The sequence below is a fragment of the Copadichromis virginalis genome, linkage group LG16, assembly GCF_057382275.1.
Source record: "Copadichromis virginalis isolate Kocher_CV1m ecotype Utaka linkage group LG16, C_Virginalis_male_GT1.1, whole genome shotgun sequence".
Classification (NCBI taxonomy): domain Eukaryota; kingdom Metazoa; phylum Chordata; class Actinopteri; order Cichliformes; family Cichlidae; genus Copadichromis; species Copadichromis virginalis.
Genome location: NC_140633.1, coordinates 36,269,835 through 36,292,416, shown reverse-complemented (window position 1 = coordinate 36,292,416; position 22,582 = coordinate 36,269,835). Strand labels below are relative to the sequence as shown.

The window sequence follows — 22,582 nt, the reverse complement described above, 5'->3', positions numbered from 1 at the left end:
TGTTTTGCAACAGGGCGTGATCGGTGAGCTGAGGGTGATGGGAGATCCCTTTGCTGCCAGCAGGCACTGTGAGGAGGATGAAGATGACTCAGACATTGTGAGTAACAACTTATCACATACATACTGGATGACTCACTACACTGAACTCACTGGACATATGGCATAAACTCGTCAGGAAAGTGTTTACAGAGGTAAAGCTTCAGTGCTGTTTTCACATAGAGTTTCCAGGTTGGTGACTAGTCAAAAGAATGCCAGTTTAAACATTGTGTAAGGTGTGGATGTTAACCTCCAAGGAAAGGTGACTCTGGGTGACAACGTTAACATTGGCCTGCAAACTAATCTGGCATCATGCACTCAAAGTTATGCATGGTGCAAAGTGCCACAAATATCAGTATAATATTATTTGATCAGAAGTTTTCCTCTAAAACTGTATTAGTAGTTTGATTTTTTTTACAAAAAGGGTGCTGTGCTCACACCACATTCAACTCTGATAAATGCAATGCTACCAGCATTAGCTATGTGTGCACAATAGTGGCTACATACTGCAGTGGTCTACACATTTACTTAGTAGACCCAAATCTTTTTGGTGTTCGATCACGAAGTCCACCTTGTGTAGAAATCTGTCAAATCAAATATACGTTGCTACCTGTTGTGAATAAAGAGGCAGACAAACGTATGCTATGTGTATGTGATAAAATTTAAACAGGCTGCACAGTTTGCATTCGCGCTTTTTGTCATTTTGCAGCTACCTTTATAGTTTGGACAGTATGGCTTAAAAAAAATTAAGCTGACGATAATTCCACTTTGTAAAAGTAATCCAATCCGATCCATGTTTAAGATCTGTAATAAAAAGTTTTAAGTAATTTTCAAGGCTTCAAATTCAGATAATTGCACATTAGAATTTTTTAAAGGATGTGCTGAATCCCAGTTAAAAAATGAAATGTCCCAGCTTTTGACCACTTGTGTCTTTTAACCACTAATATCAGGGATAATTAGCTAGCTAGCTATCTAGCTAGATAAAACTGTCTCTGGAGTAGTTTTTGGAACTGGCAAGATGGCCAGTTCCAAAAAGTTGCTACATTATGTTTATCACAGTCTCAAATCAGGGATTTTGTTCTATGATATCTTTTTTTTTAGTTACAGCCAGCAGCATGTGTGTGCAGAAGAATGGACAGCTAATCATCGACATAGCCAAAGCTAATGATTTATTTCTGCAGTTTTGAATCAGTTAATCATGACTTTAAAGGAAATAACAACAGCCAAATCGTGGAAGAGATATCCTACAGTAACACAAGTGATGCCATTTTACTTAAAACTGATGCTTTAGTTCAGTATGCAACTTCACTTAAACCAGTAAGACCCTACCCATTAAAAATAGCCAGAAAATTCACATTTTTTGGAACTGAGATGTTTATTAACCTTATAACTACCTATTATTTTTATTATATATTTTTTGTATCGCATTTGATACATCGGGTGTTTTTGGCAACTTTTTGTTAACAACAATGTTAATTTTATTCAAAAAAAGTTTTGTCCATAACATTTTGAAATTATGGCAAGTATTAATCATGTATCAAATATGATACAAAGGGCATCATAGGGTTAAAATCACCAGTAAATCTGTAAGGGCTGTAAGTCTGAGAGCAGCCTTTGCACCGCTGACCCTGACCACCCAGACACAAACACAGGTGCCTCGCCGCAGCCCACCAGCAGCCTTAACTGTTATTTAGTAAAACATTCACAGCTGTTCTGCTCACCCAGACCACCAAAACCATGTCTTTACTGACAGAATAAAGTTTGTGACTTTACTGCTTGTTGTCATCAAATCTTTTAGATGTTGTTTGGATTAGATGAGGGAAATCACAGGTTTCCCATTTCAGGATGTGCCTTTTATCTCCAATGGCAACCTAACAGCTGTTTCCATGTTTTGTCAACACATCAAATACGCTGATATATCAAGAAAGGTTGAATGTAATGGGAGTTTATTGTATGAAAGCTTCTTACTCTAAATTAGTATAGCAAATATGTATGCCTTTGACTTACTGGTGTTAATGCAGACATTTGTGTTGTTGTGTTTGCACATCTCTGTTGCTTGTGGGGCTCGCACACAAGAATTTCACTTGCATGTGCTGTGCCAGTGTGCCTGCACATGTGATGTGACAATAAAAAGTGATTTGATTTGATTTGAAATTCTGTGTAACATGGAACCTAGCCAAGAAGGTAACACGAATACTAGATTTACGACAATAAACACAACACGGTCGAGCAAAAGAGGCCACATACGCTGTGACTGAGAGCGCAGGAAGGAAAGAGCTTCTGGTCTTAAACTATATATGCACACATATTTTATTAAAACTCTCCCACAGATCAGAACATTTCTTTGCACACAGTTAAAAAGGACATTTTCAGGTTTATAATGGTCAGAGCACTGAATAAAACCAAGAGCGTGGTCTTGTTAACAATAAAATGAAGTGTAAAAATGTATGATGGGTCTCCTCAGGCTTCAGGGGAAGGAAGCGGTTATGTGGAAACCAGACCCCCAAGACCAGGCACGGAAAAACACACATGGACGGTATGCAACATCTTTTGTGTATTCTCAAGTTTCTTTAGTTCCTATGAAGGTTTATCTTTGTCACTTTGCATTCTGCTTGATCGACTGCACTGCTATTTTGCTTGTTCCTCTCGATGCACTGTTGTAAACATGCTAATGAGTTTGCTTTAAAGTTGTGGATCAAACGTGCACAAGAATGCATTAATACATCATAAGGATTCAAGCCGGTGATCAAGTAAGACACGGAGTGTGTGCAGCAGACTGTGCTTCTGTAAACTCAGTGTTAAATATACCACTGATGTCTCAGATTACTCGATATAAGTGAGTGACCACTCATCCCCCCGTGGGAGATTAAAAACTGCTGAGTTGATGTCTGGAACACGAGCTGCTTCTGTCGTATACATTTAGGGACAAAGAGCTTTTACAAAGCAAATTTTAGGAGAGCGTCATTTAAGGCATTGCTACATGGTGGTTGACAATGACCAGGTATGCTTTCCACATATAAACTTTAACTTGCCATGCAGGTAAGTCAGCTGTTAGCAAACTAGATTTGGAAATCATCTCTTTATCACTGACGCTTTACTGATTTACTAGTGGACAGTTGTCTTGACCTTTTTTTTTTTTCTCCCCCCAAACATTCACTCACAGCTAACCGGGTAGCTCGGCTCTTCCTGTCATGTCAGGCCGGCTAGCTTGCCACTGTTGCTTTGGTGCACATTCATTCTGGTCTTGTGGTCAGATGAACTCCAACTCTAGTGTCTTAGATGACAGCTGGCCAAGACACAAGAATCCCTGTTGTCCTCTTGAGATCTGCTGCAACACAGCAGAGCAGAACACGGGCTACAAACTGCAATCCAAGACCATGCAGCTGGGGTCCATCCATGTGATGAGAGTCCCTGTTAAGGCAGCTCATTCTATTAATCCATCATCTTATGTTTTTGGACTGGAGTGTCTTATAAATGTATTATTTAAAACTTTTTTTGAGAAAGCATGCATGTGTAACCACAAAGATCAACACACAGATCAAAGCAGCACGCCTCCTCTGGTCTGTCCAATTTAACGTGAACGGAGCTGAGGCTTCAGAACCATTAGTCTGAGGTTAGAGACAATCTACTCTAAATGATCTTGTTTTTGTTTATTGGTGCCCTAATAAAAAGCAATAATTGCTTTCTGAGCTGTTACGTTCTGTGTATGTGGAGCTATCGCTGGTTCAACTTGTAACATGGATCAAACATGGCCCACAAACATTGCTGGGTTCACTTACATGCTCATGTTGTTTTGCGCATGCATCATCTACGACTATCTTTTAGTGACTTCCATCACCTCCCTTTTTGTCACTCTATCTGTAACCTCTTTGTCTTTCTGTCTTCCTCTCTCTGGTTTCTGTCTCTCTCACTCTCATAGATTCCACAGTCACCCACTCACATCTTCCCACCCTCACAGATAGCCACGCAGGCTGAGAAGCTAGCACAGTCCTCCACCCTGCACTGCCATGCGCTGTGCTTGCACGCATGCACTCCCACTCACAATTATAGTGAAGCGTTAGAAAAACCAGATGTCAATTTGGACTAAATCTGATCCAAGTTAGAGGCCCCCGGCCTCAAGGCTTTGTTATTCTGACTGGTTTCTCAATCAAACGTGTGTACAGGAACTGACAGGGGTGGAAAGAAAGTTGGAGAGGGCAGGTACCTCCAGTCGGAAGTATCTCCATCATTACAGGCCTACATTCACTGCCTTAGTGCCTCGCAGCATTTACAAAGGGGTTTTTTTTTCCACCTTCGCAGACTTTTACTAGCATCATATAATATACAACGCAATTTAAAAGACAACAGCTGGCATTTAATGCCCACATGTTAGTGTTTTCCATCTGATGATGATGATCTGTTCACACAAAGTATAACTTACACTCTGCACAATTGTCCAACTGGTGCAATTTAGGCAAGTCTGGGCAAGGACAAGTTAGACAGGGAGAGTTGTATAAGTGAGACTTTCCATTTTGTCATCCTGGAATTCACGGTGATAGATGGGAGAGCGAGTCAGTCATCCTTAACGCTGTCACAGCTGGGAGTGAGTATAGAAGAGTTTAATGCTTGAAACAGTTCTTCGTTAGCCAAGAGTTCGGTGGATTTTATCAATTCTAAATGTGAACAAGTGCACACTTCTCTCTAAAGTTCACGGGAGGACTTGATTCCTGGGTTTATCTCTACATGTTTCTCCCATTTCAACTATCTTAGATATGAAAGCATGCAAATAACGGTTCAGTTGTTCAGCAATGAAACCGTGAACCTGTGAAAACACAATTTCATATTTAGAAGGGAGAAGACGGTGAACATTCAGACTGATACACTGAATGAACCCAAATCATGTAATTAGATTAAATGGCGAAGATAAAAATCTGCAGAGATCGCTGTTGTGAAATGACCTGTAACTCCAATGTGTTGCCTTTCTAGATAACTGCTGAAGAAATCTCCTTTTTCATCGTACCTGTAACCGTGTCTCACATTTTGTTTGCAGAGGGGTTTTTAATGAGACGTAGCATTGTTTTGGTGAATTGTTTCTATTTAGATCATTTCTTCTTCTTTTTCTTTCTAATTCTAATTCTTCAGTTACCCAAAACCCTGTTTGTTGCATTTTCTAAACACACGGGCTGTTTTCCCTTCGTCCTCAGGCCAACCACAAATATGTGCAGATTTCAAGAAGTTTCTCTGTGATTCTTTAGAGCGCAGAAAAAAAAGAGGGGAGAAAAAAAAGAGGCTAAACTGCTGTGGAGGTGGGATATGCTCGTTGCTGAGGGAGCTGCATACCTGCTCTTAGATTCAGGGGGTCGTGTGGTTCAAATCCATCAACACTATGTTCTAAATGAGCCTCCCACCCGACATCCCCCACTATGATGGATCGGTGAAGAAGTGAAGAAGTATGGTATTCTCCATCACATTGATGCAATTTAGAGGAGTCAATAATGCTCCAGCCAGATTCTTGGCATAGTCAGTGCTGTGAAACGCAGTGGGAAGGAGTTTGTCCCGCAGAGGAAACTGGTTAATTATCAACAGTGGCATCACTCTGGCCCTTCAGCTCCTCTCTCTTACATTCTTCAGCCCACTCCCCGCTCGAATTCCTCAGGTGACCATCTGAGGTGTGTCACCGGTGAAGAATGAGCCAAAGAGAGGGAGTATTTGCATTATTTCCTGTTGCTTTGGGAACGTTACTGACCTCGCCTCAGCTGACCTTTTAATTGTTCCTGTTGCGTCTCTAAGGCCCGCTGATTTTAGTAACACAGGATTGTCAGCAGACTGCATGCTGTCTTTTCTAGGTCCAAAGAACCTGCTCAGAACTTTTCTATTGAAGGGACAAAAACAAAGACATGAGTCTAATTACGCTTGTATGCGAGCACTTTGCCCTTGTCAATCCTTTGAATTTAATGACTGCCTGAAATGTAGAATTCATGGACAACACCAAATTCTAAGCCTTTATTGCTCACATAGCTTAATTGTGGGGTCTCTCTGCCTTCAGGTTGCTCTTTATTAACTGAAAAGTCTGCTCTTTCTGGGGTTGAGATCGGGTGACTGACTTGGCCATCCAAAATATCAGATTTCTTTGTCTTGAGAAACTCTTGGGTTGCTTTTGCAGTAAGCTTTAGATCGTTATCCGTTTGCAGTGTGAACCTCTGTTTCAGCTAAGCAGAGAGTATAGCTCTGTACACTTCACAATTCATCCTTCATAGACATATGGACCATGCCATAACACCTACCTCCAGCCTTTCTGACAGAAAATCATGGATCACGAGCTGTTTCTCTTGTTCTTCATGTTTTTCTCTTCTTATCATTATGGTAAGAGATTGTTTTCAAAGCCTAATCACTGGTAACCACGGGTTTGTCCCTGGTTGTACATTCTCTGTATTTCTATTTCTATTAGATATGTGCATTTTAGTTGGAGTTGTTTTTCTTAATTATGGAAATAATTCTGTTCTGGTCTTTCAGTCCTTTTGGTGTTACTGAACTGAAGTAGCAGATTGTTGATTTGGCCACTGCCTCCGTCTGTCTGCAATATCTCAACATATCAAACAACACCTTTAACCGCCTTGAATTAAAGCTGAACATCTGCACTTTAACTGACTTAAAATCCACTGTGGTGGTGTACAGAAGTAAAATTACACAAGTTGTATTTTTGTCTATTACACAGTCAGGTCTATGGACCTAACTGTGTAATTCGCTTGCTAATCAAACAGTGTTCGCACAACATTTTTCTATTAATACCAAACCGATAAGGCAGCAGCAACAGCATGACTGAACGCACCGTGGATTGTGTTCCTCGTCAGCAGAGGAGGTCTGCTACAGAACCCAGGCATGAGACGTCTGACAGCGATTAACACAAAAATGGCAATTACAGTCGACTTGACAACAAAAGCAGTTTGCCAGTAAATGAAGGAAAATCTGGTACTGGTTCTCTAACTTGGAAAGCACATGTTGACTCAATCATGTTTTTCAAAAGGTTTGGTGCAGAGCTGGGAAACAGTTTTGTTAGTTATTAAGAGAGCTTTGGCTGCATAGTCTGTAAAGATTAATGCAGATGAATGGCACAGCAGTACCGAAACATGACTCATTTTGGTTGCCGTTGTTTGGCATCAATGTTAACAAGGATAACTTTTTCCCAGGCTGCAGGATTATTTCCAGGGCTCTTCTGCGGAGTGGATGGAGGGAAACTGAGCCATAAAATCTAGAGCAAGATCAGTGCAGCTTCCAGCAAATGTCGCCTCCTGCCCTTTTTAAATATGCATCTCTGTCTGTCATGTTGTTATTTTTCTGCAGACGGCTCGTCCAACTTTGAGGCCCATTCCGCGCCCACCGATGACCAGGAATGATGAGACTGGTGAGTTTATGTGACACCAGACTTGGATTTATTCATTTTCAGTTCATCATTTCATGCAACCCCCGTGTTTTTACAGGTTCTTTTGAATCAGCCCCTAGCGAATGTCAGTGTCTTTAATAAATTTATTTTACTTTCAAAGATAGAAAATAAGCTCTACACTTCCACATGCTGACACAGGCTCACCTGCCGGGTATAACTAGAGGAGTTTAATGGCGCCACATGTTGCCACTGAGGTCATATTCGTTTAAAGTGCATAGCTGAACCAGTCCAGGCTCGTTAGGAACAGATTTGCTGACAAATGTCTCCATCTAGTGGTCAACAGTAATGCACTATGGAAGCTGAATTATTTCTCAATGAACAACAAAAATGTCATTTCGCGGGGTTTTTTTTGCTTTCATGATGAATTTATACAAGAATGTATTCAGAACGATGTATCCTCATATACTAGCAGTATCTCACATACTGCTAGTATAAATAATAATTTAACTTCTGTATGTTAAAGACTTAATCTACACCATTAGTGGTATGTGTACTAATTAATAAAGGGGAAAGTGGAAACCATCAAAAATCACAGTATTGATAATTTTGTATGTAAAAGATGGAAAAAGCCAACCTCATGATGATTTTTTTCTTCTCTTTTTTAAGAGTAGCACGTGCTAATCTGTTAGCTAAACTTTGATTATACACCATTAAGGATACAGTGTCAGTCGATGGACCCACGTGCTCACCATCTCATGACAGAATTTACGTCACTCTGGCCCCAGTTGATCCGACTCTGAGCTGTAGAAAGTGGGGACCGCTTAGACTAGCGGTCCCCAACCTTTTTTGCGCCATGGACCGGTTTATGCCCGACAATATTTTCATGGACCGGCCTTTAAGGTGTCGCGGATAAATACAACAAAATAAAACTAGTACCGCTACCGAAAAAAGAAAATTTATTCATAACACACGTGAAAAGACCCAGGAAAACCGAGTAAACGATAAAAACGATAACAAAATAAAGCTGAAAACCTATAAAAACCCTGAAAACTATACATTTCACACTTGAGCCTAAACTCTCGCGGCCCGGTACCAAACGACTCACGGACCGGTACCGGGCCGAGGCCCGGGGGTTGGGGACCGCTGGCTTAGACTGTATGTGCACAGTCCAAAAACACACTTACATACTCAAAGTAGTGCAGAGTAAGAGACGAATAAAATGCAACATGTTCAGTCATCAAGCCTGAAGCACAAACTGCTTGAAAGGTCTATATCTCACAGCAAACTATATCATTTTCAAACTGCTCTAAAAGGCACAAATGGCATAAACAAAGTCTTAAGGTCCACTTTGTGACTGGAATTAACAGATATGAAACCTAGTAGACTACAAGTTGTTACAGCTGCCTGCATCTGGACACCTGCCCAGGAGTTAGTGATGTTGGCCACTTCGCCATTTTAAAGTGCTGCCCTCTTAAGCTACAGGCTTTCTGTATTGTCTGGCTTACCTTAATCACCAGTTTATCAACACTTTCCTAGTTATGCTTCATCTAATCTTAAAGTCGTTCAGTTTACTTAGCTCAGCTGTTTACTAGTACATACTGCCCTCTGATGGTGTTTTTATGTAGTGTGCTATAATACATTACTTCAATTCAGCCAAAATATGTTTGGATTACTAAGCACTCTGTGTACTCTCACTGTAGTACTGCCCAAGCCTAACTATCGTTGCATTTTCAGGTAGGCTGCAGATCATGTCCAAGCATTATGTTGCTAATGGCTCTGGTTTGCACCCACGCTTGATGATGACAAAACAGTAACAAAACTTTTGACACAGGAGAAAAAAAAACTGTTTACTATTAGAGCTTAATGAACAAAATGTTTGGCTTGTGTCCCAAAACTACTTTGTAGCTGACTCGAGGAATTCTGGAAACGTCATTTACACTGTATTTTTATATTGTGTTCAGCAAGGGACTCCCAGTACGTTTCACTTTCTGTGGAGTCCAGCCCCTTCCTTCGCGGGCCACAAGGTGGGTTGAGGGGAGTTTTAAAAACACAGACAAAGCATCCAAATCCTGCATCTCTTCTGCTGTCTGTCGAGATGCTCTGCTTATGGCATGTGTAGCTATCAAGCACGACTTCACATGGATTAAACATGCAAACAGGTACAGGAGTGCATGCATATACGTAAATGCTTCTGAATTCATTAACGGTGGTGAAATGTTAAAGTTTGGGCATTGATGGCTATAATGCCCTGAAAAACTACATTCACAGAGAAATTTAGAAGAACTAAGAGTGAATGAGCAAGGAAGTGGAAAAAGTTAATATTTAAGAAATATTAAATTTCTTAAACAAATTAGAGAACTGAAGACGTGTGCAGGAATCGTTTCCTGTTGGCTTGGGCTGCTGATGCTGTTTCTTGTGGCATTATTTTATTCCAGCTATTTTTTTTTTCTTAAACCTGGAATACTAAAGATGTTCTTGCAGTGGGCATCATTTTGCTGTGCTTCATGTTCAAACTGAGAACAGTTGGAGGTCAAACCCGGTCACACGTGAATATCATCATGGTATCTGTGCATGTGGGTGTGACCACCGTTAAACCTTTGCGTGGCTGAAAATTATGGCTGTGCACACACACAGATTCATGCGCCATCAGGCAAAAAGTAATTTTCTTTTACCCCTTCCTCTTCTTTTGGGAGCAGGAAATATCCTGTTTATTGTTTGGGATGTGGGATACAGTCGTTACTCATTTTTGAGAGGTTTTCATGAGGATATTAACGACTCTCCCCTCTGCTGTTGTTTTTCTCGGGCCAGTCGAGGCTAAAGGACAAAAGGGCGACAAAGGGGACAGAGGAGAGAAGGGAGAGAGGGGTCCAGCTGGGCCGAAGGGAGAAGCAGGCTCTGGCTCCAGCTCAAGGAGTGGATCCCGTGGAGACAAGGTTTGGACCCAAAGACACGTTTCAGCCTTTATGGTGGATAAAATAAATGTAGTTACCTGGTGATGCTTGAAACAGTTTCTTATTTAAGGCTTCCTGAAGGATGCATGTTTGGACAGCACAACCGTTTGTCTGTAGAATAGTGAGTTTTGGCTTAAAATTGTTATTTTTATATTGGGTTATGAAGTTATGTCAGCTTTGTTAGTTGTAATAATGTTTGTCCACGTTTTAAGGGCTCAAATTAAATGAAAACGCTTTCACGGCCTCACTCTATGTGCTATATCATTAAACGATCGTTGATGAATGAAGCATACATTAGTGTATCCTTTCCTTATCTTAACATAAGTTGTTACTAAGAGCCACACTTCAAGAGCCTTACCATTGGTTGGAAAAGATAAGAGTAGCAGTGAAGAAGATGTGGTAAAAATACCCTGAAGGAACACTAGAGGGTGCAGCAAATTTCTAATGGAATATCAACACATTACTGACAGTCTTGTATTTTGTTGATTGGCCTATTTGTGCTACTGGCAAACTAATGTACTTTATCACATTGGGGGGTGCTAGATGTTGTTGATATGCTGAAAATAATTAATTTAGCACATTGCTCTGTGTTTGCAAGGGAACATAATATATAATATAATTAAACATTTGTGGCTATAAATAGAATGACAGGATGCTTTTATAAGGTGCTGTTGGATAAAATGGGCTGTTTTTAGCATCTAAGTGGTTGCCAAGCATCATGGTGATATAATAATGTCCAACATAGATGAGAACCTTCAGGGGCTTCAGAGATGGACGTGTGTCCCAAGTTTGGTTGCTTAACTTCTGATAGTCTAGAAAGTTTTTTTAGGCAAAGAAACAAACACTCTGACAGACAGCTTCATGCGTCATAGTTTTTATTTTATTCTGAAAGAAAACTACATTTGTGTTCTTATTTCGTAATTGTGAAAGTCAAAATGCACAATGATCACGGAAAACGAGAAAATCAAAATGAATCTATACTGACCTCATTATCTTCTGCCATGACACACATGCATAAAGTGAGGTGATCTAAATTTATGCACAGGCAAAATTGTGAAACTGACATGCAACAAGTGAAATATGATCATGTGTAGCATTTTTTTTAAGTGAATGTGGTTTTGATTCTGGATTTGATTTCTATTGATGCCACCTCAGCCACAGTATGAGACACTGGGGATGTGCTTCATGCCTGCTATTTTTTCAGGTCTAAATAGAGAAATTGTTTCATCATTGACTTTACTGTCTCTTCTATTTTCAGGGAGAATCTGGGACAAAGGGAGAAAAGGTAAGTAAGAGATTTCCCTCTGGCTCACTTGTAGCTCTATGATTTTGGTCGCTGAATAACACAAATGTAATAAACTACTAAAATTAAATGGGTGTGCCTGCTCTTCATGGTTCCTTGGGTGAACAACTCTGCTTCAAACCTCTTAACGTGCATCAGATTTCCAGTGATGCATTTGGGCTCTTAAGTAGCTAACATTTAGCTGTTAAATGTTAGCCACACTCCAAAAATAGTGCCTTACAAATCCAGTTTAACTGTTTGTATCGTTTCTCTAGTTGTTATCACTGAGAAGAATGTTACAGATGCACTTTAGAAAGACAAACAGTGAGAATATTACATTTCAACGTTTTTCCTGCAACAATGCTTTCCATTTCTAGGGCAGCGCAGGCTTTGGATATAAAGGTGTAAAGGGCGAGCCAGGCCCACCTGGACCCCCGGGGCCCCCTGGTTCTCCAGGACCTGCACCCGAGTATACAGTCGGCAGTGACGGCTCAGTTGTTTCGAGAGTTCCCGGGCCCAGAGGACCACCCGGAGCACCAGGACCCCAGGGAACTCCAGGAGCTGATGGAGAGCCAGTTAGTGGACTGAAAATTATTTGCTTACTAGAAAACACCAAACACAACAAATGTGCTGTTACTGTTGAACCAACGTTACTGTATCTGTCACGGTTTGCATGTTTACATATATTATTCTGATTGTTTTCACATAGTGCTGAGAGAGTGCAAAGCACCGAAACTTGAGAAAACACAAACTGATAAAATACAAGAAAACTAAGGAAGCTAATTAATCTGACAACACATCAGTTTGCTTGAATGTCAGTAGTTCCTGTTGTGAGATACTTCTACATCCTACTCACAGGGCCCTGAATTTAAAATCTGTGGCCAACCTGATTTATTTACATACTAGTCTGACTTCTAACTCATGTCATTCTTTATTCATCCTGCAGGGTGATCCTGGTGAGGATGGAAAAACTGTAAGTTGTTTTTAATAATGTATGACTTTAAATACAGAATAGGCATCTCACAACATCTCAACTGCCCTAACATGATGATTTTCTCAATACAGGGTGCTCAAGGACCTCCAGGCTTCCCTGGAACCCCAGGAGACCCTGGAGCCAAAGGAGAGAAGGTAAGATACACTGACAGGGTAACAGGAAAGGAAAAAAAACAGAAGCTGTAAAAAGAATCATTTAATGTGCACATGTGCTGAGCAGACCTACCTTGTCTTAACAAATGTTGTACCTACAGGGAGACCGTGGAGAAGGTCATGCAGGCCCGAGGGGGCCTCCAGGTCCTCCAGGACCCCCAGGACCAGGATTCAGATCTGTGAGTTTCAGCTGATTTTAGTACTTAATGATTGTTTTTAAGAGATTATCCTAATTTCAAATATATTTCAGACCTTTGAGGATATGGAGGCCTCAGGATTCCCTGATCTGGAATCTATTCGGGTGAGAAAAAAAACATTACTTCTTTAATTATCCAGGGTTTTGTTTATATATGTTTATATTGAGGTGAAAGTCTAAATGTAATGAATGTTTTTGTTTTGTTTTTAAATGCAGGGTCTACCTGGGCTACCAGGTCCACCAGGCCCCCCCGGACCACCTGGTCTTCCCGGCGCCTCTACAGCTGAAACAGCATCGAGTTCTGCAGCATTTGGACCACCAGGAAAAGATGGAGCACCTGGTAAACCTGTAAGTGTCAGGCTCACAACATGACTAATTAATACATATATCAACACTCAAACTCTCTGAAGTAACTTCTCAGTCTAACCAAATATCAATAATCAGCTAAGAATGTCTATCTGATCCTAATCTTTTGGCCTCTAGGGCTTGCCTGGCATACCAGGTACTGATGGCAAACCAGGAGCTCCTGGTCCCAATGGGGAGAAGGTAAAGACTATGAAGATAACGGTTTCTTCTCTAAGAACTAAATAAATCTGATCTAAAATGACATTTCGTCTAATGTGTAATAAACGCTAGTTTATTAAAGTGTGCAGTAGCTGCTGGGGTTCAGATATCAAGAGCAAAAATTAAAATCCAGAGAGAACTGCAATAAAAAACGTTTTCAAGCTATGCTAACTAGCTTTGACCTTCCAAGTGTTGGATAGAAAGGAATGTGTGGATCTCCGGGCTTTCTAGTTTCCCCTCCGGACTGGACAACTGGTAGTCCTAAATTTTCCATAGATGTAAATGCGAGTGTGAATCCTGAAAGACACTGGAAGCCTCTACAGGAAGTCTCCGAGAAATTTCAGTGATTTGGTGGTGTGACAGGTAAGCTAAGTGTTGGCGATCCAAAGTACTTGGTACTGGATTAAACGAATCTAAATTCCAAAAAAGATTCATCTAAGCTGAGTACCACTGGGAGCAAAGGATACTGTGACACATGACACAAACGCTACTCATTTCAACCAGAAATATTAGGGGTGGGAAATACAGTAGCAAGAGTTTTCTATGCAACTATATCCTTAAATGTCTACTGGCTACCAACTATAAGCTACTAAGCGAATGCTGATGAGTAAATTGCTCAGTCTTTGGACAGGCATTAGACACAACATGTCCACAGCCGCTTTTAGATTTTCTGAAAGTAAGAAAATTGTTCATAGTTCTTATTTCAAGTTTCTATTCAACTTTAAATGGTGTTGATAAGTGTTGTCACTGTGTTTCCTAAAATAGGGTGATGCTGGCGAGCTGGGTCTTCCAGGGGCAATTGGAGAAAAGGTGTGAATTGATGACCTGTTTTTTTTCTCTCTCCTTTCCTTTTTAAAGATTTTATCTCAAAGTTAGTGTCATAAAGTGCTCTTGATGTAACTTGTTTTAGTAATTAAAAATTGTTTAGACAATCCTGAGAAGAAGGTAAGTACATTTCAAAGTTTATGGCACACTTTTGGGATCTCCAACTATGTAGAGGCACCCACAGGATAACCAGTATGTCATGTAATACTTCTAAAACTTTTCCTATCCCTTTCTCTTCCTCAGCCAAGTTCCTACTTTTCTTTTCTCACCAATCTGCTGCCTCACTATTTATCCTCCTCCTCCTCTCCTAAGCCTTCCCATCTGCAGGTAACTGGGCTCCAGCGTGTCAGTCATCAAAGAGGATTTGTGTCTTCTAACAATATGCAAATGTCTGTCAAATACTGTCAGTTGCAGACTTGACTTTAAGTCTAATCTGAGAATTGGATGTGTTTTATTTCACATATTCTGACATCTAAATTTAGTCCCAGGACAGTGAGCATGGGTTTTGTGCAAAACAGTGTGTGCTTTGAAAACTCCTTCCAAGTACTCTGATGGCTGCATGTTTAGTTTTGGATGATACATGATGCCAATTAATTAAAAACACATTGTAGCTTTATTTATTCAATTCAGTTTTATATATATATACAGTGCCAAATCACAAAAACAGTCACCTCAAGACACTTGTGAGGCGACTGTTGTTTATTATGCAGTCTACTAAGTATTAAATCTCTTATTTGCTTTGATTAATTTATTTAATTTTTGCCCTACAGGGTGCTCAAGGAGAACGTGGTTTACCAGGAACTCAAGGAGAGCCAGGATTAGCTGGTCTGCCTGGACCCAGGGGACCAGTTGGATCTCCTGGACCTCCCGGGCCTCCTGGACCAAGTTATCGAGTTGGATTTGTAAGTTATCATGATAAGGTACATTTTACTTGTATAGCACTGAATCCTAGCAACCATTACCTCAAGGTGCATTACATTCTAACAAGTTCCTATATCTTATTAGAATGTTGCTTTGTAGCTGATTTTGTCTTATTTTAAGTGTAATGAGATATTTCTACTAGAAATAAGACAAATATACTTGGCAAGATTTTGAGTTTTTGCAGTGCACTACAATAATACAGAGGAAACCCCAGCAATCAGACAACCCGCTATGAGCAAGCAGTTGGCAACAGTGGAAGGGAAAACTCCCTTTTAAGGGAAGAAACCTCAGGCAGATACGGGTTCAGGGAGGGGCAACCTCCACACTGAGGCATGACCTGATCTTTGAAGAGGTAGAGGAGGTGGGCAAGCAGAGGGAGGTCTGGTTTCTCTGCTTAGACTGCTGCGCCCATCATTCCAACCGGGATAAGCTGCAGAAAATGGATGAATGGTTGGGTGAAAGTAGACATATTTAGTTACGTATATATAGTGATTGGCTTATAAGTTAAAATATTTACTGGAAATGTTTCAATCAGTTTCCAGAGTTTTCCCCTCCCACGATCCAAAATGTGACAGACTAGTGACATGCTAGCTTTACTATGTTTCTTTTGCAAAAAACATTTAATCTCCAAAAATGCAATTTAAAATATTTCATTTGAAGGATGACATGGAGGGCTCTGCTGGTGGTTTCAATGGACGTCCTGGCATCGGAGGACCAGATGGAATACAGGTACACGTGTTCTTATCGACTTTGGAAGATAATTTTATATAAGGCTTAAATTCAGAGTAAAAATTTGAATAAGCAATAGTACTTGCTTAACCCTTTATAATACATGGAAATGTTCATTCACCGAACTGAGCACGTGTATACACCCTTATATAGGTTGTGCTGTTCTACAGTATGGTACTTGATGGGCTGGCTTCCATAAAAGAGACAAGCAGGAAGCATTTTAAAGCAAAATCCAGGCAACTTTGAAGGAACAATAACAAGGAAGTTTAGAATTAGTGAAAACAAAATATATTACCATAGAAACTGAAAATATAACAAAGTAAGTTAAAATAACATTATGTTGCAGCCCTTTTTTCATTCATAAATCAAAACAAATTACAAATATTGACTGACTAAATCATTTTAACGGTACTTGGATTAAAAACGAGGCGATCGTGGCTCAAGAGTTGGCAGTTCGTCTTGTAATCGGAAGGTTGCTGGTTCGAGCCCCGCTCGGACAGTCTCGGTCGTTGTGTCCTTGGGCAAGACACTTCACCCATTGCCTACTGGTGGTGGTCAGAGGGCCCGGTGGTGCCAGTGTACGGCAGCCTCGCCTCTGCCAGTGCGCCCCAGGGCAGCTGTGGCTACAATGTAGCTTGCCATTACCAGTGTGTGAGTGAATGGGTGGATGACTGAATGTAGTGTAAAGTGCTTTGGGGTCCATAGGGACTAAGTAAAGCACTATACAAATACAGGCCATTTACCAAACAAACAAATTTACATATTCCTGTATATGAAGCCTAAAAAGCCCTTAAAATGGGGTAAACCTTGTATTCGATCACTGTGTAGTCATGGCAACATCCAATATACTGTTGACCACTACTGTCCTACAGTGAGTTTATGATAAGGTACTTTTTCTTTTTTTTCTTTTTAGAAATAACAAGTATGGCTTGGTAAATGCTTTTGGTGCATTCGTGAATAACTGACCTACCACCACTTGTGTTAGTTTTAAATGACCAAGTCATGTGATCCAATATGGTATCACCAAATTTCTAGAAATCCAACCCTAACAATACCTATTGAACTATATATAATGCAAGGGTTTCATCAACTTACCACAGTTAGTTCTGATATTATAACCATAAATTTTGGCGTAGGTAAAGATGAAAAACTCAATTTTCCAAATTCTGACATGGTTCTGGGCCATTGCTGATAGGTCAGATACACTAATGTCACTAGCTGTCACATAACCCGATCTTTCCTGATTGGCTAGAAGAAACTCAACCTTACAGTGAGTTATGGGATGGCCAGTTTTGATGTCCATTTAAATGATCAAATATGGTTCCATCAAGGGTTTATCAAGAGTCTATTAAGCCATCTGATTAAAAGGTTTCTGACCAACATGATCTCTCGCTTGCAGATTTCTGTAAGAATGTTTTTAGAACTGTTCAAACAATTTTTACGAGGAAACTGCAAATACATGATGAAGGATGAAGAAGCTATACATGAACTACCAAATAACCCAAACAAATATGTGCTTTCAGGGTCCTCCTGGATTACCTGGACTTCCAGTAAGTAAATTATAATTTATGTTGAGGTGGAAAGCTTGGAGTATGATCACAAATAACAACAACATGTCCTTAAATGTAATTAGTTGTTGACCAACATCCATCCAGCCAACAGTCGACACTGATTATCATTGTCCTTTGCATTAGGTTTTGCCCTCCTGCTTGCAAAACATAGTCCTACGCTGAGTTTGAAACATCAAATCTAGCTTGATGTGTTCCACATTAAGTCAAGGAAGCAAGATTTAGAAGTTCAAGTTCCTGCTCTGTTTCCTGTTTGCTGCCATTTTCTTCTTCTTCGTTTATAATTTTGTTTGCCACCAACTCAAATTGAGTGTTCTTCTGCAGGGTAACCCCGGCTTGCCCGGCAGACCAGGTGAGAAGGGTGATGGAGGTCCTGCTGGAAGAGATGGGCAACCAGGCCTGGATGGCTTCCCTGGACCTCCGGTAAAAAAACCCCAACAAAAACAACTTAATAAATAAAGATTAAATTAAATCTCTGAATTAGACAGATTAGTTGAAGAATATTTACATATGATATAATTTCTCCAAGTTTTTATCTTTATCTTTGGAATAGAATTTTTCATGTTGGCATTCATGGACAACTTGTATATTAAAACTGATATATGAAAGAAAAAAAACAAAACAACGTTTGTTGTTTGAACGTTTCATGTAATTAGGTTAGTCTGCAGACCGGTCATTTGACATACAGGTTTCTCTGTTGCTAAAGTATCTCACTCTTTGAATTTTACAGGGATCAAAGGGTGACAGAGGAGACAAAGGACAGATGGTGAATATCATTTGTAATTATGATTGCACTTGTTTTACTACAAAGCACTCATTACTAAGATATAACACGAATGATATCTCCTACCACAGTAGCCTTCCTTAACCTTCTGTCATGTTGATTATGTGATAAGCTTTCACTACTGGATGCTAATAAATTTTTTTTCCTCTTTCTTTCTGGTTTTAGGGTGAACCAGGTCGAGATGGAACTGGACTACCCGGTCCACCAGGTCCACCTGGACCACCAGGACAAATCGTCTACCAGACATCAGGCAATGTAAGTAACAAGAGATGAGCACTGCTGTTTGAGTCTGTATGAAGCTAAAATCCAAACCTGATGGTAATGTCTGCCTTTTCCACAGTTTGATGAAGTCGTTGGCAGAGCTGGCCCTCAGGTATGTTTGAACTCTGAAGGTGTTTTTGGACTAAAGACAAAGAGGAGTTTCACTTCATGTTACTTGCACAGATTCAAGCATGCTTGTGGTCCATGTCACAACCCAGAAATGTTACAATTGGTATTAACACTAACATTTTTTTATACAATTTACCAGGACGTCCTACAATTTTGTTTCCTAATGTTGAATCATGCAGCTTTGGTTACCCTCAAAGGGTACCAGTAAGTTATTCCTTCATTTCTAATCATCAGGCGAATCCACAATCTGTGGGAGAATCTCAGCCGATGGCCTTTGAAAAGAAAAAAAAACCCAAAAACAATTTCAACCAACTAATGCTTATTCGCCTTTATGCATACTGCATGAAATATGCATAGGCTCTGTAATCACACAGTGGAAAAACCTGGACTTACACAATATTGCACAATAATACCAATATCAACATGTTACAAAACAGCTCTAACACTGGTATCACGGTGAGCATGGACCTGTAGATCCATACCAGCCTCGATATTTGCTGATACTGGCAAATAAGGGCCAAAGCCCATTTTGAAGTTGATGTTGGCAGCAGGGTCCCACTGGAAAAGTAAGTCGTACTCAAAAGAAACATCCAGGGGAATATTTTACAACTTCTTCTGCCATATTTTTAAATGTTTGCATTTGTGACTATAAGGAATAGTTCCCTTATAAAATGGGCTGTCAACTGAAACATGACAAACAGCTTCTACCAAGATTTATACCGCACAGCAGAGTATACAATTATGGTGTTCAAAAGAAACCTCACTGCTCATTACAAATTTACAGTGTTGTAACAACTGTGGAAAAGTGACAGCCAAGAAACAAACACTGGTTTTCATTCACCTACACCAAGCAAAAGCAGCACTTAACTTCACAACCTGCATTTTTAGCCTTAATTTGTGTTAGCCATAAACTGTGTGTGGATTTGCTCATAGTTACTGGTAAACAAATGTTTGGCTGGTATTAAGGAAAATGAATAAAACTGATCTAATCAAGTTAAACAGAGGTGTGTGGTTTTGTTTTCCTCTACAGGGTGGGCCTGGTTTACCTGGTCGAGCTGGATTTCCTGTGAGTTTGCCTCTGTTACATAATTGTGTTTTCTTGCATAACTATATGCACAATATTAAAAATGTAATATGTAATTACATGAATGTGGGACATCAGATGATATCATTTTATTCTTTTGAAACAATACTGTAATGCTGTATTAGTCAGGGATTACTTTGAGATAAACACGTTTGGAGCGCTAGCTTGTATGTAAATCAGGAGGATAGGGTGTGTAGGCAGGTGACGTACCAATATCTGTATTTATTAATTTAGCCATCAACAAATGATTCTTTATACGAATGTCAATGATAAGGCCCATTATATTGGCTTATTTGCTTCATGGTAACAAAATGTTGGGTGCTGTCAAATCTAACTCATCTAATGTTTTCATGTATTTTATTGTATTTTTTAATATATTGCAGGGTCCAATGGGGCCAAAAGGTGACCGAGGAGATCCTGGTCCTCCAGGCTATGGTGAGAAGGTAAAGTCTACATTATATGTTAGACTCTTAATTTGGCTGCTCTGATCATTTCTGTCATTGAGTATTTGTTGTCTTGGTGCTCTGTGTTCAGGGTGAAAAAGGGGAGCCAGGCTTGGTTATTGGCCCTGATGGAAATTTTCTGAATTTGGCACAGCTAGCTGGTCCAAAGGTGAGTCTCAGTGAATTTGACTATCTGGATTTCTATCTATTATGCATTAATGTACTCATGGTCTTTGGTGTATTTTGTGATGATCATTTTGTTCTTGAAACTAATCATCCCCCCAAACCATGCATGCAGGGAGACAGAGGACTTCCAGGACCTGTTGGGCCCCCTGTAAGGTTTTCCATTTCTAAGACTTTTTTTGGTTAATGTACTGAAACTGTTTCAATTACCTTATTCAATCACCAGTCAATTGACAGCGCGTTTAATTATATAATTTATATGTGCAGGGACCATATGGGCCTCCTGGACTGAAAGGTGAAATTGGAATGCCTGGAAGACCTGTAAGTGCTTCTTTCTTATTGTTTTACTAAATACTGACCATAGTGAAGTGTATTCTATACCATTTTTTACTTTTGACCTTAGTGTGGTTTTTATCTTTTTGTTTCTATTGTCCAAGTTCAACAAAAGACAAATAAATCAATAACTTTCTCCCTTCAGGGTCGTCCTGGGATAAATGGATATAAGGGTGAGAAAGGAGAGCCAGGGGTTGGATCTGGCTTTGGCTACCCTGTAAGTATTAATACTATTATCAATACCTTAGCTTGGGAGGCTTAGCAGCAAAGATGGTTTGATGACATTGGCTTACTTTACATCCCTCAAGCCTGTATTTTACAGGCATTGTGTGACTTCCCTGCTCCCATGTTAAAGGTCACTTTAAAACACAACTGGCAATCACACAGAGTCACTTTCAACTTAAAAGGTTAATTTTAGCACATTATAAAAGTTTTTTTTAACCCCAACAAATATGTAAGTCTTTTTTCCCCCTTTTCTATTTTTTTGGTTTTAGCTTTCATAACTAAACATATACTGAGCATCATTAATTTGTTAGCTCTGTTTTTTAATCTTTTAATGAAACTAAATTCAACAATGACACCTTAGGTTCTAAATACTGCATTCAAGTGAACTTTCATTTAGCTAAGCATTACTAAAGCAACTTGTGATTCATTAAAAAAGAGCTGCACTTCTTTCCTCACACAAAACAACCTACTCTACTCTTCTTTTGTTTTTAAATGCCAAATGTTATGTTGCCAAACATATTTCTCCAAGAGTGGCCACATTTAATCCCAGCCAAAGCTTTACAGTCAGTTATATTAAACTCACAAAATTATTGAGTCCTCCAAAAATATTGAATATCTTTGTTTTCATTAGGGAGTGCCTGGCCCTCCAGGACCACCTGGGCCACCAGGACCCCCTAGCCCAGCCAGTCCTTTAGACCGTTTCAATGTGAGTACACAGCTTCCCAAAAATCTGGTCATGTCTCATCTTCCCTACTGATTATTTTCCTCTGTTGTTGTTGTTGTTGATTGTTTCCCTTCTGTTAACAGCGCTATGATGAAAGGAATTATCCAGGTATGTCATCTTCACTTGTTTTATTGTTTTAGTGTGTAAAAATAAATACATTACAAAAATATATGGTCAGATTAAATTAATCAAAAAGAAGGATCACAGTAGAGAGGTTCAGTAAATATGGGAGGGGAAAGGAGGAAGGATTTTTAAAGGGTTCAAAGTGTCTGCAGAGATAAACAGTGCAATCTATGAATTTAATTTCAGTTCTGCTCCTTCAGCCTGCAAAGGATATACACTCCACTGTCAGGAGATTAAGCTTTCAAGTCTAGATTTGAAAAAAAAGAATGAAGAAGTCACTGGCAGTAGAGCACATGGCTTTCAAGGGTTCAATGATATTTAAACCTGCAGAGAGCTATGAGTAATTTTGTAATGTGAAAAACTTTGTATTTTGTGTTGTAGCAATTAAAGGAGAAAAAGGGGAGCGTGGTGAGACTGGAATTCCAGGGATCCCAGGTAAATCCTCATTTTTGAATTAAGAATAAATGAAATTTCATTCCTTTATGATTGTAAAGGGTTGTGCAATCTTTTCTGTTGACGTTTCTCATGTAAAGTCGTGCATATACTGCTTAAAGAGTTATGTGCTATACTGCGAGGGAAGTGTGTAATCTGCGATTGGTTGGGAATAGTTCCCGGAAGTTTCTGGCTCTCAATAAGTGAAATCACATACAAAGAAGGTGCTACACCAAAAACCTCCTAGTGATTGCTTTGGTCGCTAGCAGATTGCAGCTGTTGT

At 39.8% G+C, this 22,582-nt stretch overlaps 1 protein-coding gene and 1 long non-coding RNA gene across 7 annotated transcripts in view; one reads left to right on the top strand and one right to left on the bottom strand.

Moving 5' to 3' along the window:
- col18a1a (collagen type XVIII alpha 1 chain a) overlaps positions 1-22,582 on the top strand; it is an 81,888-nt gene that overhangs the window by 53,177 nt on the left and 6,129 nt on the right. For 2 of the 6 annotated variants that reach the window (XM_085434628.1, XM_085434623.1), the window contains 31 exons: positions 14-97; positions 2,501-2,572; positions 7,357-7,417; positions 9,358-9,420; positions 10,205-10,329; positions 11,606-11,632; positions 12,007-12,204; positions 12,576-12,602; positions 12,695-12,757; positions 12,877-12,954; positions 13,026-13,076; positions 13,188-13,319; positions 13,455-13,517; positions 14,301-14,345; positions 14,604-14,687; positions 15,131-15,262; positions 15,942-16,010; positions 17,534-17,560; positions 17,903-18,001; positions 18,309-18,344; positions 18,528-18,617; positions 18,703-18,735; positions 19,783-19,818; positions 20,220-20,279; positions 20,371-20,448; positions 20,578-20,613; positions 20,730-20,783; positions 20,941-21,012; positions 21,652-21,726; positions 21,828-21,852; positions 22,249-22,302. In XM_085434628.1, the coding sequence (XP_085290754.1) occupies positions 14-97; positions 2,501-2,572; positions 7,357-7,417; positions 9,358-9,420; positions 10,205-10,329; positions 11,606-11,632; positions 12,007-12,204; positions 12,576-12,602; positions 12,695-12,757; positions 12,877-12,954; positions 13,026-13,076; positions 13,188-13,319; positions 13,455-13,517; positions 14,301-14,345; positions 14,604-14,687; positions 15,131-15,262; positions 15,942-16,010; positions 17,534-17,560; positions 17,903-18,001; positions 18,309-18,344; positions 18,528-18,617; positions 18,703-18,735; positions 19,783-19,818; positions 20,220-20,279; positions 20,371-20,448; positions 20,578-20,613; positions 20,730-20,783; positions 20,941-21,012; positions 21,652-21,726; positions 21,828-21,852; positions 22,249-22,302 (2,149 nt within the window). The remainder of the gene's footprint in view (positions 1-13; positions 98-2,500; positions 2,573-7,356; positions 7,418-9,357; positions 9,421-10,204; positions 10,330-11,605; positions 11,633-12,006; positions 12,205-12,575; positions 12,603-12,694; positions 12,758-12,876; positions 12,955-13,025; positions 13,077-13,187; positions 13,320-13,454; positions 13,518-14,300; positions 14,346-14,603; positions 14,688-15,130; positions 15,263-15,941; positions 16,011-17,533; positions 17,561-17,902; positions 18,002-18,308; positions 18,345-18,527; positions 18,618-18,702; positions 18,736-19,782; positions 19,819-20,219; positions 20,280-20,370; positions 20,449-20,577; positions 20,614-20,729; positions 20,784-20,940; positions 21,013-21,651; positions 21,727-21,827; positions 21,853-22,248; positions 22,303-22,582) is intronic. The other 4 variants (XM_085434626.1, XM_085434629.1, XM_085434625.1 and 1 more) reach the window with 3 other exon arrangements.
- The window catches only part of LOC146691279 (uncharacterized), an 84,655-nt gene continuing 74,965 nt past the window's right edge, over positions 12,893-22,582 (bottom strand). Inside the window, exons 2-4 of the long non-coding RNA XR_014915567.1 lie at positions 13,195-13,317; positions 13,028-13,068; positions 12,893-12,952 (exon numbers count right to left, since the gene is read on the bottom strand). This is a non-coding gene — a long non-coding RNA (uncharacterized LOC146691279). The remainder of the gene's footprint in view (positions 12,953-13,027; positions 13,069-13,194; positions 13,318-22,582) is intronic.